General features: G+C 40.2%; 2 protein-coding genes across 2 annotated transcripts in view; both read right to left on the bottom strand.

Annotated features, from left to right (window-relative positions):
- The window catches only part of LOC145435198 (microfibril-associated glycoprotein 4-like), a 287005-nt gene that overhangs the window by 256850 nt on the left and 13258 nt on the right, over positions 1-16897 (bottom strand). The gene's annotated exons all lie outside the window — the stretch shown is intronic.
- LOC145436479 (LIM homeobox transcription factor 1-beta-like) lies at positions 845-16434 on the bottom strand. The gene is made up of 9 exons (XM_080313837.1): positions 15047-16434; positions 13844-13977; positions 10443-10595; positions 9748-9953; positions 5968-6052; positions 5185-5311; positions 4336-4474; positions 3558-3686; positions 845-2009 (listed from the first exon to the last, which is right to left on the bottom strand). Exons 1-9 carry the CDS (start codon positions 15257-15259, stop codon positions 1783-1785), a joined length of 1413 nt encoding a protein of 470 aa, XP_080169963.1. The 5' UTR covers positions 15260-16434; the 3' UTR covers positions 845-1782.

The following is a 16897-nucleotide window of genomic DNA, read 5'->3' as shown; positions in this document are numbered from 1 at the left end:
AAATTGCTAGCAATATATATGTAATTCCCGATCATATTGCCCGATTACATTCTCGAATTACTGAAATTTTCGCGCTTTGTGCGTCTAGGCGGGAAAAGCTGTCTCACCAAACGGACACCCAATGGAGATGTCAAATAGCGTAAAAAAGCGGATAGCCAAAGGGGGGTCTGGGGGGCGAAGTCCCCCAGAAGTTAGGTTTATCACCCCATGGGGGGCCCAAGGCCAACGTTTTGGGGGGAGCCTGACGAAGTGCTGTTACGGCCCTGATTTAGAGTATGCCGCTTTAAACAGCTTTGTCCGAGTTAAGCGGGATATCAATTCGTTGATTCATGGCCATGCGTAAAGGCATGTAATGCATTCAAAATACGCTACTGTTGCGTAGCCTATTATATTAATCGCAACTGCGTTAGAGCCTATCTGCAGTAATTGGCATCAGGTTAGTTGTATTGCACTGTATTTTAGATACCAAACCATAATTCACCAAATACTGTATTACTATGTGTAACACACGCATACGCAGTTCAAATAGTACCTTTCGATATCCCTACCAACGCAACTAACTGCTGAACTGTCACGGAAGCGTCTTTACTTTTTTCTTCGTTTATTTTCGTGAGCTATTTCACTTTTTCTGTTAAATTTTTCTGTGTCAATCTGTTCTGGAAGATGCATGCAATTGTCCCCAATTAACAGCAACCAATTCTGGCGCGGTCTTGTATGAGTTCACTGTCGATGGACGGATCTTCGTTGCTTCACTATAATCACTCATCTTCGGTTAAAACGAACGAAGTACTGTAATATGCCATAACCTAACGATAGGAATTGCGACTCTGTGTCCGAATTAACGGGTGTTTTAGATGCAAGTTTCACTTTTGTTCCGTTCCTGAACATTTCGGCTGAATAAAGCGGTGTACAATCGTTAGATGTACGAATCCCTTTCAGCAACAAATGCGCGATACAGCATCTGAATCGGCTATTGTCTTGAATTCGTGGATGTGGGCCTGCAGGGCGTATCACTGGTAGGCTATATCACGTGAACACAGCAATTATACAGGAAAACGCAATTTGCATACATGACTGACCATGTTTTATTATCTGCGATAAATAAAGAGTAATGAAGATGATAAAATAAAGTGTTTCCACAGGTGAAAGTTATATTAACAATCGATTGACTGGGACAAATATTGCAACCAAGTAGCCTAATATAGTTATAGAGCTGGGCAGAATCGAGTACCTGAGTGATTCGATTTGTGAATATCAATATTGTCTTAAGAAACGATGCTCGAAAATCATGGAATCGAATAAAATGGTTATTTACGGTGGCTAGCCTGACCACTGTAAATACTATTTTATTCATATCCAAATTTTTCGACTGCAATAACTCCGCTTCCATTGGTTGGAATTGAACCAAATTTGGAGTGCAGAGTTTTTTTAGCCTGTGAAATTTTATAAAAGAAGTTTTTTTTGAACACTCATACTTCACAGATATGTCATTTCCAATGACATGCGTATCTTCGTACTACATGTTACGTATGCTGCGATACGACTAATTCAGATTTCAAGGTTTCCACAGTGGCAAAAAGCATGGAATCTATAATTTGCGCTAGTAGGCCTATTAGTTCTCAACCACAATAGGAGCGTATAATGTCGGTACTTTGAAAGAACAAACTCTCACTACTCAACTCGAATCATTGTGCCCAAGCCCAGCTATAGTAATTATGAAATCAAATCACTCTGATATATTCTAGTATAGACAACCCAAGTGAATGGATACATGTCTTTATGTCACGTAACAAAGTATTGGTCTTGCATCGGGTAAAGCCTCGACCTGTGATTTGCGACCGGTTGATTGAAAGCGAGGTCCGGTATTTCTGAAAGTTGAGCCGGGTGGTCTATCGCTGGAAAATGTGAAAAGTCTTCGCAACGGGGAGACGGAACGAAATGGTTTCGGTTGCTCGGATGTAGATTTCCCGTCGGGAAAGTCTGCGCAGGGTAAATCTCCGAAGGAATTCCTGCAAAGTATTCAATCTGGCTTAGACTTGTACAATCTACCAATGTAGTTACCTGACGGCCAAGAAACTACTGCTTTTTGAGTAGTTCTAGTTCAGGATTTTGGTGAGTAGTTGTAACTCTGAACTATAGTTCTAGTTGCGCATTTCAAAAAAAAAATTGGTTACAGACCAACTAGAAAACACATGTAGTCGTTTGGTGTGAATCGTGACACGGTGTTCTGGTGTACGTGTGATGTTCTTGCAGCTAGGGATGGTGCGAACCTCTGAAAGGTTCAGGTTCGTGTGAAAGCGAACCTTTTTGAAAGGTTCTGTGTGAACGCGAACGTGAACCTCATGACGTCACGTGACGTCATATTGCTAATTCCAACCCTACATTTCAGTGACGTGACAGCCTATATTGATTATACACTATACCTAGCGACGACTCGGGTCACATAATTCCACAATGCCGAAGTACATATTGACGTTTTAAATGTCGCGAAATGTATCAACTGGGGCAATCAAATGATATAATAATAACAAAAAAGTCAATATCTTCCGTGGCTTTGCCAACAATTTTGACGATGATATGCAAGGGAATATATGCTTACGCCTTAACGGTCTAGGCCACACCGGGCAATGTATTCGGCGTCCGAGTATTGCTACGATGATATTGAGCAGAGTGTAAAACGGGTTTCTATACTTGCTACCGATTAGGCCTACCCCTTCAACAAGTTATACAGCAGTAGTAGCCAACACCTCAATCGCACGGATTTGTTTTTATGATACAATAAACATATGAAATCAAGATTGACCTATACGCATGCTAGAGATTTTACATCAGACAACGCTATCAATTTCATTGGTTGGTTGAATATTGAATACGCATCATTCGCTGACTACCTACATGTAGTGTATTTGGTGTGATTGCGGGTCAAGCTCACAGCAGACAGTCACGAAATATATTTACAAACAGAAAACTGGATATTCCGAGCAAACTTTTGTATCAAAGCAAGTAAAATGTTTAAGATTGTTAAGGTGTATGCTCGTTTAGTGTTGATTTTTTATGCTGCCAGCGCCATGCAAAGACTAGCCCGCAGTTGAAATGCAATAAATTTCAACCAAAGATGTTATAATGAAACGAAAATTGTAATATATGAAAAAGGTTCACGGTGCAGAACCTACCAAGGTTCGTTTGTGAACGTGAACCTCTAAATTTCCGAGCTTCACACACAGAACGCGAACGTGAACCTCACGTTCACACCATTCCTACTTGCAGCCATTGCTATACCCCTGAGTCGGCACCACTAACAGTAGCGTAGCCAGGTGTGTGTGTTGGGGGTCGAAAACCCTCCCATTCAAACTCGAAGCCCCGTCCAATATTTCCCATCTCGTTTGCAATTCAGTATTTCGTCTTGGTGCTGTGTTGCTTCGGAATTTAATCTAGTTTGTTTGCGCTTTGGTTAGGTATTGGTTGCGGATTTTTAAAGGTCTATCGTTAGTTCTAGTTCTATTGTTGCACATTTTAAAACACGGTACACTCAGCTAGTTTCTATCATAGCTTCTCACCTTGCGAGCTTTCCCACGACACCATATCTTGAGGCTGATGTGCTTGAAATGAATTGAACTGTTGAGTCGCCACGAACGAATCCTGGCGGCCGTACACCGGATGCACCATTGCTTCGTATCCATGGTAGCCTGGGAAGGGAAATTATGCAATTTTGCAAGCATCGAAACTTTAGAGCTTAGTATCAGTCTGGTTTTATCGAATATTTGGTCTCAAGTAGGATTGTGAATGAATAAGGGTCGTATGCGCTATTGTTGCGTTAAGCTCGGTTTGAATTCCGCACTGAGGCGGTTCAAATATCCCCGAAAGCGAGGAAACTGATAATAATTCTATTGTTACTATTATTTGAAAAGACTCTTATTGCAAGTACTGAGTGTCAATATACAATTGAATATTACATTCATGTATAAATAAACCCGAATATTTTCGGCTGACTGTCTCCAGGGTTCATCATCGTCAGCAACTAGTATTCAAAAGGACATTGTATAACAACATTCGTATCACCAAATATGACGTCACTGGTATAAAAATTCGATGAGCGAGACGAACAGATGTTTTTAACTTTAAAGTACGATTTCCATACTATTCTTATCCATTCAAGACGCACACTGAATATTACGTGTAATGTACAACTAACTCTATTTCGAGACGTGAACAAATTTTCACCTCTTTGAATCGTTCTTACTACACGCAAGTTCGACTTCGTAACATACCATGACGTACTGCACTAAGTGTTCAACGTATAACACTGCAGAGAATATCATATTTTCTGAAACTCACCGTATTGATTTTGCGTCACACTCCTATCTTGATCCATCTTTCTCTTCTCCATCTTCTTTATTTTCGCCCGCTGGTTTTGGAACCAAACCTGGACGACTCGTGGATTCAGACCCGTTTCATGCGCCAGTGCATCACGCACCTGAAATGTTTTGAAAAGTGAGTAGATCTATTTCTAGTTTCTACTTTCGAATAATGAGTAGTTTAGTATTTCTAGCTCTAGTTCTAGTTCTAGTTTGCGCACTCTAAAAATCCATCAATCCATTTTCTAATTGCGTAGGCTACGTAGTTTCGGATTTTTGAACGTCGTTGGTTCTAGCTCTGTTTGCGAGTTTTGCAAAGAGGATATAGTCTTAGTTATAGGTCTAATTACGATTTTGAAAAGAGAGTAGCCTAGTTCTAATTCTAGTTGCGAGTTTTGAATAGTGAGTAGTTCTAGTTCTGGTTCTATTTGCGAGTTTTAAAAATAGAGTAGTCTTAGTTCTAGTTCTAGTTACGATTTTTGAAAGGTGATTAGTTCTAGTTCTTGTTCTAGTCGCGTTTTTTAAAAAGTGAGGGTTTCTAATTCTAGTTGCGTTTTTGAATAGTGAGTAGTTCTAGTTCTGGTTCTATTTGCGAGTTTTGAAAATAGAGTAGTCTTATTTCTAGTTCTAGTAACGATTTTTGAAAGGTGATTAGTTCTAGTTCTAGTTCTAGTTTCGTTTTTCAAAAAGTGAGTGGTTCTAATCCTAGTCGCGAGTTGTGAATAGTAAGTAGTTCTAGTTCTGTTTCTATTTGCAGGTTTTGAAAAGTGATTAGTTATAGTTCTGCGATACTTGAAAACCGTGTAGTTTGCACAAATCCGCTTGTCACCTGCTTGCACGGCTTCGGCGCTACTTTGAAAGTGTTCTGGAACTTTTCACGCTGCGCAGCGTTGAGAATCGTTCGCGCTCTCTTTCCTGTCTTGTCGCCCGCTTCACCTTCTTTCATTGTGACGTCGCTGAAACGTTCATGGTGTTTTCAGAACTGGGTCATATCAAGTTATACCCTTTTATCCGGGACTGAGTGTCGGATGATGATCGAAAGTGGACAATGCATCGGTTGTCAAAGTATAGTCAGTCTTGCGACTCATGTATAGAAGTAGAAGTAAGGCCGTAAATCCATACTCAAGTAGAAGTAGCGATCTTGAAGACTAGACAGAACTACTTACAGTGGAAGTAGCAAGGGAATGCATCAAAAGTACTTAGGGAGATAGTTTTTTTAAGCAAATTTGATCGAAGGTTTCGCATACTTTTATCAGTCAATTGAAGCGGACTATGGATTCGATATCATCACAAAATAACGCAAAAACGAACACGAAATAGCCAAGACACTACTAATAGCCGGAATCTTCTAAAATATATTGATACAGAGGCTACATTATTTATATTTTACAAACACCCCAGCGTTGATGAGTAAGTAGTTTTGTCTTAAAAACTGTTCATTAGAAGTAGAAGTAGTATGGAAACATTACTACTTGAGTTGTTGATGCAATTAGGCAAAACCTACTCGGGTATACTTGGAAAATTAGAAGTACACAGGCATTGACCACTTTGCTGTGATGAAAACACATACCAACTCGCATAAAATTATAACGAAAAGGAAAATAAATCGTACTCTTTATCGCCTTCTAAATGGTGGAGCGAGTTTTCCGATGTCGTGACGTCATCATTTTCCTCTTCACTGAGTTCGTGTGATTTCGCTGGAAATAAGCAACAAACTCAGTTGCAGCGTTGCAACCATATATCCCGGTCACAAGGTTCTGAATCACCACTGAAACCTCTGTTGCCGCCGATTGGTCGAATCGCATCATACTAACCATGAAGTATAATGTAAGTAGTATGTACTACTATGCAATAGTGCCTAAGTACTGTATGCTACGGTGTATAAGCATCTGTGACAGCCCATCTAATATGGGTGTATGTGATGATTGTTACTTACTATTGCAGTGGTACTGTTATTTCTAGGGCCGCCAATTGTCTAGCACCGACTACATCAGAGGTCTCAAACTCAAATGTGCTTGCTGGCCAGTTTTTCAGTTTTGACGACGCCGCGGGCCGCAGCATTTATAGGGGTATTCTATGTCTTTCAAAGTAGGCCTTATTTGGCGGGAATGAATGTTCCTATTGAAAATGAGCCGATCCAGCAGACTGACAGTAAACACACGTCGTCAAAATGTGATTTACGTTTGTATCAATTTAGGACTGGCACGAAAAGAATCATCACATTTATAACTATTTGAATAAACTTGTTGTTGTACTTGATATATATTAACTATAATATATAGACACCATATGGGCGGACAAATGTATGATGCCATCATAAAAGCTATCGGGTTATAATTTTCAGCTACTATGAATAGTTTGAATCCAACAGATTGACAATAGAGACTGATCTGATATCAAAACATTTTTAAGTTGAGCATTGTAATTCCAATCCAGGATTCGGGTATACTTCTGATAAGTAGGCTATTAATCTCATGGCCAAATATCTTCAAATATAGGAGTAGAAAAAAATATAAATATAATATAAATATATTAATGAATGTGTCCTAGTGATTGAAATGTCGGAACGCCGAACGGGCCATTGCTGTTACATCGTTGGAGCGTACCACTACGGTACTCGGTACCTTTATGTGGCATTAATAACATGGTCTAGCGACCAAAGATGTAACTAACAGATTTCCAATGGTTGCCATAACTACTTGCTTAATTAGCGAAGTACCAAGCTGCGACCTTCTGATTTATTACTATTCCCCTGACACGCGATTAGTTTGTTGCGTCCATGGTTGTAACAAATTTACGGCATTCCGAGTCACTCCAAGTCTACTCGAGTCATTTTCATTTTGCCATCGAGTTAGCCCGAGTCTGAGTAATTCTAAGAAAGGTCACGTCCAAGTCCAACTCACAAATTTCAGTCTAGAATCGTCTAAGGGTCCGGTTTTGTCATCATGAATTGGAAATGTGGCGAAATAGTGAATGTTCCACTGCATGGTAGCGTTTGCAATTGATGTGATAGTGAAGTTTGATGAATAGTTTAAGGCTTTCGGAGCAATTTAGGAGGGAATTTTCCCTCTATAACATGAAAAGATATATGTTACACTTATATTTTGTCAAATTAATAAAAATCTAAAATGTCGGCGCGGGCCGCACAAAATGCTCTGGCGGGCTGCGTGTTTGAGACCTCAACACTACATGAAATGGATACTTGGTGGACCCATGACAATGCATGCTCCTTCTTATCTGAACTTGCTGCCGTGAGGACGCAGAAATAAAGCTGTCTAAAAGCTATTGTGAATCTCTTTACATCGACTATATTAGGAGGTCTTCCACACATCATGATAGTTAACCTACTTCTTTCTTTAAGAGGATTTGCCATCTATTTTCAATAATTTGAAAGTGTTCTCGGAGGACACTTGAATGTCTTGTTTTTTTAGGAATTTGTCCTCTTTTTTCTAGAAAAAGTATCAAAATACTCCGCTCCTACGCACCGAACGCCAGAGTTAGCAAGGCAATCAACGAAAAATAAGGCGCGACGGATATTCCGAAAGTAGAGATGGCAAATATGACTTTTTTTGTAGGCAGAACGACAAAAGTATCGTAAAATGCTGCTGATTCGGGATTCGAGTGATGACCTTTATATTGATCGAACAATTTTCAAAAACATCAGGTTTCTTTTTCGGTAGTAGAGCTTTAGGAATTTCTGAAAGTGTGTTCTTTTATGTATCTCAAAATATGGTCACCTTATGTACAATGCAATAGTGCTTGAGTGCAATGCCACAGTGCATATAGCTGACTGTGCAATATTGTTTAAATAGCCTACTATGCTACAGAGTAGACCATAGGTCTCAAACTCAAACGTGCTCGCGGGTCAAGTTCCTACTTTTTGATGACGTCGCGGGCCGCAGCATCAATAATAGGGATATTCAATATATAATTTCCAAGTAGGCCCTATTTAACGGGACCTTGCACACAGGCATTCCACAAACATCGTGGAAATGTAATTCACTATTGCAGGCCTACTATTCACGCTTGATGCGGGAAAAGCTACATTTTCAAATATTTGAATAAAATTGTTTTTCTGCCAGGCATAATTTATTAAAATAATGAGTTATAGACATCACGAAAGATGACGCATCATGACGTCGTAAAACTGTCGGGTTATAATATTGCAGCTATTAGACCTCTGACGTGCCACGATTTTATGTAGAATATTTTTAAATCCACTGAAGATTGATCTGATATCAGAGCATTTGAGCGGTGCAGCCTAATCCTGGTGTTGGTGTAGTCGTGATAATTAGGCTATTGTTACTGTCATTGCCAAAGTCAAATTAAATCAGCGTTAGGCTTTGCCTTCGAGTATTATTGGAACGTATCAATAACAACATAAATATAAAAATTATTGAGCCATAGTACTAGCATTGCTTTTTAATCTTTTTAGTGATCGTACCCCATTCTGCTTCCGAAAAGATTTCTCTTAGCCCCTGTTCAGTTTCATCACAATTTCTGATGGTACCTATCAGAAATAAGAATCAGAAAGACCATTCACAAAAATCGCTGGTAGCATGAAGACTATTTTCCATGACAGTTTCATAGATTGTTGCGTCTGTAGGATTACCAACTCACCGTTGCGAATCGCAAGTCTTTCTCTGATTTTAACGTTTGACCCGACTCAACTCGAGTCATTTTTATTTAATCATCCAGTCAAACCGAAATCGAGTAATTTTACGAAAGGTCGCACCAAACCAAATCACAATTTTCAGTCACGAATCATCAACGCGGGTCATGTTTTACCATCATGAACTAGAAATGTGACGTAATAACTGATATTATATACCGTATTGTAGCTTTTAAAAGTGATGCGATAGTGAAGTTTGTTGAGATTTCAGTGATTTTAGTAGTAGTTTGGGGTGAACTTCAAAAAAAGATATATAGCACTTTAGTATATTGATGAATACTTGAAATTCCAAAATGCCGTCGCGGGCCGCACAAAACGATCTCACGGGCCGCATGCGGCCCGCGGGCCACGTGTTTGAGACCTCTGGTGTAGACCCATATGTCCAATATGTAAAGCTATACGCACGTTTGTGCAATTAACATTTCTGTGAAGCCGTGATCAACCCACATCATTGCCACAAAATAGGTACGGTCGTAAACATATCAAACTATCTTAAATGTAGTGTAAAACTGTCATTATATTCATTGCGGTCATTTAAAAGACACATGTTTGAACTTTCCACGTCATTCATATACTGTTTCGACGTCATGATCAGTGATACTCAAATACCCGACAGTAAGCTTAATACTCTATTTAGAATCAATTCACTCGATTTTTCCTCGAAGCATATGACATAGTCGAGGTACAACTCGAGTCGTTACAGCCATAGAGTGGACTTACTCGAATTAACGGACGGTTGAGATTTTGGCGACGTCACACGACTGTTGATACCACCGAAAATTTCAGTCTCATCTTGAGATGTCTTTATAGATAAAGCCTCCGCTTTGACACGTGTATGGTTCGGCGTTTGTTCGATTGTGACGCAACCGGCGTCGTTTTGGATCGATCTCCAGCATTTGACGCAGGATATCTGTCGAGATTCGGGTCTAGAACGAAAAGGTCGTGAGTGAAATCGCCGAATTAAGAGGTTGTCGGTAACGGAGTGCTTCTACTTTTTCGAAGTACCCGAGCAAATTTCGTCTTCTCGCAGTGCTTATTCATGCGGTTATGATTTTAGGCTAGTTCACTTCCGCTTGAAATATTTTCGACTTTGAAGCAAAACTAGGCTTGGATTACTAGCTTGGATTACTAGGAAATTTACGACGTTACTTCTACATCGACTTGAGTAAACATGATGACCGCTTGAATCACCTCTACAGCGACAAGCTCAATACGTTATCTGTGGTTAATTTAGGACTGTGGTATTTGGGCCAGCTAATGCGCAACTAGAAAGACCAGTTCTTTAGAAAAAACACTCCCACTCGAATCAGTTTTGAAACATCTTAGAACTTGCTACTTCTACCGGTAATAGAGTTGAAGTATATACGACATTATTTTTAGTCTTTGGCTCGCCAGAGAGAAGCAAGCAGACATACCCGAAAACGTGACAGCAGTCGCCTGTGGGAATAGGTTTCCCGCATTGGCGGCATCTCATGCACGTCTGGTGGCATAAGTGTGACGTAATCAACGTAACAAACGACTGGCCGTCCTCGATTCGCTCATCGCATATCCGGCACACCTTCCAGATTCTGTAAAATATAGCTAAACTTAAACTTAAACTTCTAAACTTAGAAGATATGAGAAAGCTAGAAATTGCCAACTTTATGTATCAGTTCCATTGCGGTCAATGTCCCTCAAATTTCAACGACTACTTCACCTCGGAGACAAAAGCGCACAACTACAGCACACGCGCGTCAACGAAGAACAACTACCATATGATCAGGACTGAATACAAGAAAACGCATTGCTCTATCAAGTATGCCGGACCCCAATTGTGGAACAGCATCTCGCCGGCTATCCGACAGTCGTCGAGCATGTCCGCATTCAAGTCGAAATACAAGCAATTTCTTCTAAATCAATACAAGCCAGTCTTCAGGATTACCGGACTACGACCTAACATCGACCTCGCCCTCCACCACATGCCACCCCATTTTGTCGCTTGCGTCTTATATTCTCTGCATTACTTTTCATTCAGTGTGCATGCCTTTTATTTACTTCGCCTAGGCTAAGGTGGGTGTCTGATCTTAATGGCTACTCCAAGTTGCTCCGACACCTTCCTATCTTTTCATTGTATCGCAGTCTTGTGATGTTTTGAAACGATGAAAATATTAATAAACCTGACTGACTGACTAGCATTTCCGATATAGCATGGACGGGTATAGTGCAAGACTTAGAAAGCCTTACAAGACTGGGCTATTTCTGCACCTTCCTCGCCCACTGGCATACGATACGCACATTACACTCACGGTATGCATATGCCCAGAGCGTGTGGATGTGTACCATGCATTGCTACGCTACCTGAGTCGGTGTATATGCCGAAATAATAGGAAACGAATACAAACGTTTCGTTCTATAAGTTCAATTAATTCATACAGTTCAGTTTCGTCATCGAGGAGTAGGCCGCAATAAATTCACACGGTTCGAGTAATAATTCGAATGATTCGAGTTGGGTCGTCAGAAACCATTTTTTGGAGTCCTACTAAGATCACACGTCCAGTATTAATTTTTGAAGAAGAATTATAGTTTCGATACTATGTACCACAGTAGAAGCCTTGGATCGGCCTCGATTGGCCGTGTCATAGGGATAGGATACAGAATATATGGTGCAAAGCTACGCGCGTTAGTGGAAATGACATATCTGGCAATCGTTATCAACCCACGGTGTTATAACGAAGTCCAACCGAGTTCGACTGTAGTATCGCTACTGTTGTTTGATACGTGCTGGTTGTAAACGTTAACATCACAACATATTAATTGGTCGTTAATGTGATGATGACCACAACAACGAATCATAATGACATAACAAAGCGCGTAGATGACAAAACAAATAACGCTACTTCCGAAAGCGATTCGAACCACTTATACGTTTTAAAGTTACGAGCGCTCGACATGAAATTGCAAACGTATATTCGTCTCGATCGATGCAATATCGAAATGTCGGGTCGTAATCGGATAGGCTCGAGTCACGACATCCGGATGTACATTTTAATCCGGATAATCCGGTTCGATACTCGTCTGAGGGGTGATTGAGCCGCCACCATCAAAACAAACACAATCAAATCGCGATACAGTTCTTGAAAGTATAGGGTTGTCGGTTCGAATCGCGGCGTACCCTCTTTTGCAAACTTGACCTTCCAACATACCGCAAGAAATAGCCCAACGCAGATAGTCGTGGTTGTCAGGGTCACTACTCGAGTAGAGTCAGAAGTAACGTCTTAAATTTATGATAGATTACAAGTGAAATTACAAGTGGATTCCAAGACCATAAGTTGTTTAAGTACAAATGGAAATGAAGATTTGAAAGCACTCAGTAAAGTAGTAAGAAAAACCATATGCTACTGACCACCTCTTATGCTGACAGCTTATATTTCACCGTCACGTTAAAGGAATTTGACCCTACTATCATGGCTGGTTGTCTGTCCGTTAAAGGAATTAGAATCATGCCTGGTTGTCTGAAACTCGTGACAAGGCAAAACGGCGAAGCCAAGCGAATAAATCAAGGCCGCCCCGCTGCGAGACTGCGCGTGTAATCGCGTTTCGGGGATAGACGCTTTCGCAGATTAGGATCGCGCAATCGCAATGGCACGCGGAAGCGGAATCTTTACTTCGGATTACGTCACTGCGAAATATCGATGTCCTGACTCTTGAAGGTACAGAAATACAACATTCTATTGAAACATACATTTATATTGAAGTGTACACCCGAATATTTTCTATTGACACTCATATTTGGCGATACGATTGTTGATATAGAAATAAATTCTCGTCTATAGTAACCGACCCCTGATGAGTTTCAGCCGAAAATATTCGGGTTTATTTCAATATCAATATAATTCAACTGTTGATGTAGAAAGTTCTGAAATCTCTGCTGTAGTTTTACACTTACGATTGCCAGTCGAAAGTCTTCGGGTTCATTTAAATACCGATATATTATTCAATTGTAACTGAAATATCGATATCGACTAGAAAATGGGGCAACTGCATATTCATGAATTGCTGACAAAATGATCTTGTTATGATTTCATCGATTTATTTCACTAGCAGCACGGATATCGTCCTATTTCTCAGCATCGATTCTAATTCCCAGTTCAACAGCACAATAATTATCCAATTATGCGACCTTAGCATTCACAGATCGCCTGATCGGTGCTTGTTGACTTTGCGCGCAGTCGGATGTCGGACAGATTTTCACGCGATACCCAGGAGACCCGTCGACAATAGGGAGGGGGTTTATAGGCAGTTACGTCACGCAACGATATGTTTTCGCGGGTAACAAATCGAATCATCTTGTAAAACAATATGGCGCTAAAACAATTTCAGCTTTTCTCGATTAGATTCGAATCAGAATAACATTTAAATAGTTTCAACTAAATTAAAACGAAATTAGAATTCCCAAATTTTCAAAAACTTGGGAATTGATAAACTTCCGAATTGGAAAGAAATATAACTTCGATAAAGTCCAACTCATATCACATAATATTTGATTCGCCTAAGCACGAGAATGACAAATATTCGTGCACTCGTATATTCGAATTATACAATTATCATGTAGCATTTTCAAGAAAACCAGAAATTAGATTAGAATTAAAATGAGGACAGAAATATTTCACAAATTAGATTAGAATTAGATTAACGGCATTTCTCTATAATTATTCTAATTGGACAACTAGAATCTAATGGTCTAAGTAGGCAGTGGCAGTAGGCAGTGGTTCACCCTATTCCGTCTGCGGAAGGCTACTTTTTAGTCAGGGACATCGCAGCGAATCTGCTCACATACCGGGAGTAGTCTTCCTTGCAGTAAAGCTTCCGTTCTTTAACGAAACAAGATCCGAATAGAGTTTTTCCGCATGCCGCGCAAGTCAGGCAAGTCCCGTGATATCTCTTGCCGTCGACCATATGCACGTACGCAGCCTGCCAGCAAAAACGCACACTTGGTGTGAATTAGGAAGAAGCTTTCCGTTAGACTAGTACTCGGACTCGAAGCGAGCGTCATTTGTAAGGATTAGGGTTCGGCGCAATACTTCTAGCACTGCGAATATGCGTTCCTTGCCACTGCGAGATATAGCGTATAGTGGCATAATACAAAGCTGCAACCCCGATGGGTTGCGGGTTCGAGTCCGACCGAGGTCGAATCCAGAATTCCTACCTAAGTGTTGGAGGTTTATCTAGGCTTCTCCTCGCCACGTCATCCGCGTAAGCGGTGTATTATAAAAAGCCTAGAAGTGTGCCGAGCTACCAGCCGGAGTATACGGAATCAAAAATACGAATATCGGACTGGTGTAAAATGACCATAGTAGTCGCAACACAAAGAACACGAAAAAACAAACAAAATCAGGTTGTCGATTTTGCCCAGTTCTACCTAGTTACATTTCCACTCGAGTACCATGCTGTTTATACGGTTTGTCAACAAAAATGATCGTCTCCATACTTGTTACCGCTATATGCGAACCTTGAAACGATATCCGTACCTTTTGAAAGAAATTCGAATTCGCTGTTTTCTAGATTATATTACACTGACGAATGTCGCTTCAACCTTCTGTCGAATTTCGTCCAATTTTGGTTAAAAAGTCTTCATAACTTCACACATTGCTGGTATTGAATAAGTTCTCAGCCAGTTTTAAACGTTTTGGTACAGTACTTGAACAATTGTGACGTGGGATAAATCGAAAGTACGGCAGAAAGCGTTTTAAATTACGATCTAATTCTCTAAATTAGATTAAAGTTTTGTGTTTTATTTCTCTAATTCATGGACAAGCCCTCGATTTCTTACATTTTGTAATTGAGAATTAATTCGAATCATAGGCTATTTGGTCAGAAAGCTGGTTGTGAAATATTGATATAAGCAATCTCCCGTTGCATTTCGTGGACCTTTGAAACACCGGCGTGGAGATGTTTCTAACACATTTTATACAAATACAACGCATTGCCTAACGCGCCAGTAACCTAAACACCGCGCTAAAATGTAAATAACCTTTCTCACCCTTATCGGCGTGTTGCAGACACCACAATTGTCATCAAACTGCCTGCATTCGGTACCAAAGCTGTCCAATATGTCGCCATCTTCTTCACGGTGAAAGTCCGTCTCGTCGCCGTACCGGACGCATTGATGGTTAAAAAATTCGGTGTCTTGTCCGTCCGATACTTTGTGGTCGAAAGACGGAATGTCGCCACGATTCGTAGCTAATGAAGTCATAAAGTTGCTGCCACGCTTAAGATCTGTTGAAATATGATCTTTGAAATTCCGATATGTACAAAATACTTGGTGTTGAAACTGCGGAATTAGAACTACAGCTACTCATTTTTTAATATGAGAAACTAGAACTAACGACCTTGAATAGTCCGCAACTAAACAGACTCAGAAACAGCTATTACTATAGATTTAATTCTGAAGCAAACATTTATTCTTAGTTTATCGCAATCGGATAGGCTTTGCATATAAATATCAGTATCAGTTTGAAATGGGAGAGGTTTCGACCCCCAAAACCCCACCTGGTTGCGCCACTGTTCGTGGCGATAACTCTAAGGCAGCAAGGGATGCAAAAACACCACACAGCCAAACATCGGTATCACGATTGACGCCAAACGACGACACACGTTTTTTTATTTGTTCGGCAACTAATTAGCTATAATTACAACTATAGAACTACTCTATTTCCAAAATCAACAGCTAGAACTAGAACTAGAACTACTCAAACTACTGTAGTTGTTATTTACCGTAGTATGGTCTGTCGAGAACTGTACTTTGAGTGACGCGCCTGGAGCTCAGCATCAAATATTGCCAATATTATTAGAGCATCCTAGTAGAATGACGGAAAGTGGACAGAATACGAAAATGCGACTAACCTAAAAAGCATTCCTACATGAGCAGAGATTTATAGCCATCAAACATTGAAATATCACTTTTTTTGCATCATGAGTACCAATCCATTCATTGCAACCACAAATCCCTTATTCCTATCTAAAACTGACAAAAAATTATGATTTTCGGAACAGTTGATGCTTGTATGTCTTACAAATAATATGGAAAATTACAGATTCATCTTTACAATCCTGCAGAAAACGCGTCGACGACATGCTACCGAATTTTATTTCCATCATTGATAGGGCCTATTTGGAATAATCCAACTACTCAGTCCATCCAATTATACTTCGTTTTGGCGAACTGTTGTGTTCGAATACGAGCACCTTGGTGTAATCCCCCAACATGATTCGAATTATATTCTAAATGACGCGATCCGTCGCACTTATACCCCAACATCAATATCCTGGAGTGTGGCTTCTTTTTATAACGAATCGGAAATTCGCTCTCTCGTAGGCTCGTCGCCATTTTGTTTTTGAGAATGCGGCTTTCTCTCTCTTGGCTGACTGACATTTTGAGATCAGATCGCCGACTGCATTCTGCCTCGTTTCGACCTCGCATGCCATCAGTAGGATATGTTTGCATCATTTCTATGAGCAGGGCTGAGAAAGTCAAGAGCCTGAGCCGACGCGATAACTGTATGAATGATGTTGAAAATTCATATATGTACCGTTTATGCGACCACAAAGAACGTAATGGCAGTTGTACAATACACTGAATATACTTTGGTACAAATTTGTGGATTGATCATGACTTCACAGACAACTGAATGCCCAGCTATAGTTATCATGCCGTAATTTACAAGTGAAAGTATTGAAATGGGCCGACACAAAATATCGGTTGGTAAGCCAAGTGGGCCCACTTTTAATGTGCCTCAGTAGACAAACGTGTTGACTTAGCATAGATCATCGAGCATCACGACTCAAAATTTACTTTTCTCCGTATAGTAACGATACTTAGCACATATCCTGG

Source organism: Botryllus schlosseri, chromosome 3 (genome assembly GCF_051294905.1).
Source record: "Botryllus schlosseri isolate E-star chromosome 3, Bs_hap1, whole genome shotgun sequence".
In the NCBI taxonomy this organism is placed as follows: Eukaryota; Metazoa; Chordata; class Ascidiacea; order Stolidobranchia; family Styelidae; genus Botryllus; species Botryllus schlosseri.
This window is presented reverse-complemented; position numbering and strand designations above follow the sequence as displayed.

Bases quoted from the DNA above. Each gene is read 5' to 3' on its own strand.
- LOC145436479 (XM_080313837.1), bottom strand. From the start codon at position 15,259: ATGACTTCATTAGCTACGAATCGTGGCGACATTCCGTCTTTCGACCAC. The intron at 13,978-15,046 runs GTGAGAAAGGTT...TTTTGCTGGCAG, and splicing joins TCTGCAACACGCCGATAAGG to GCTGCGTACGTGCATATGGT. The intron at 2,010-3,557 runs GTGAGAAGCTAT...AATACTTTGCAG, and splicing joins GTCGTGGGAAAGCTCGCAAG to GAATTCCTTCGGAGATTTAC.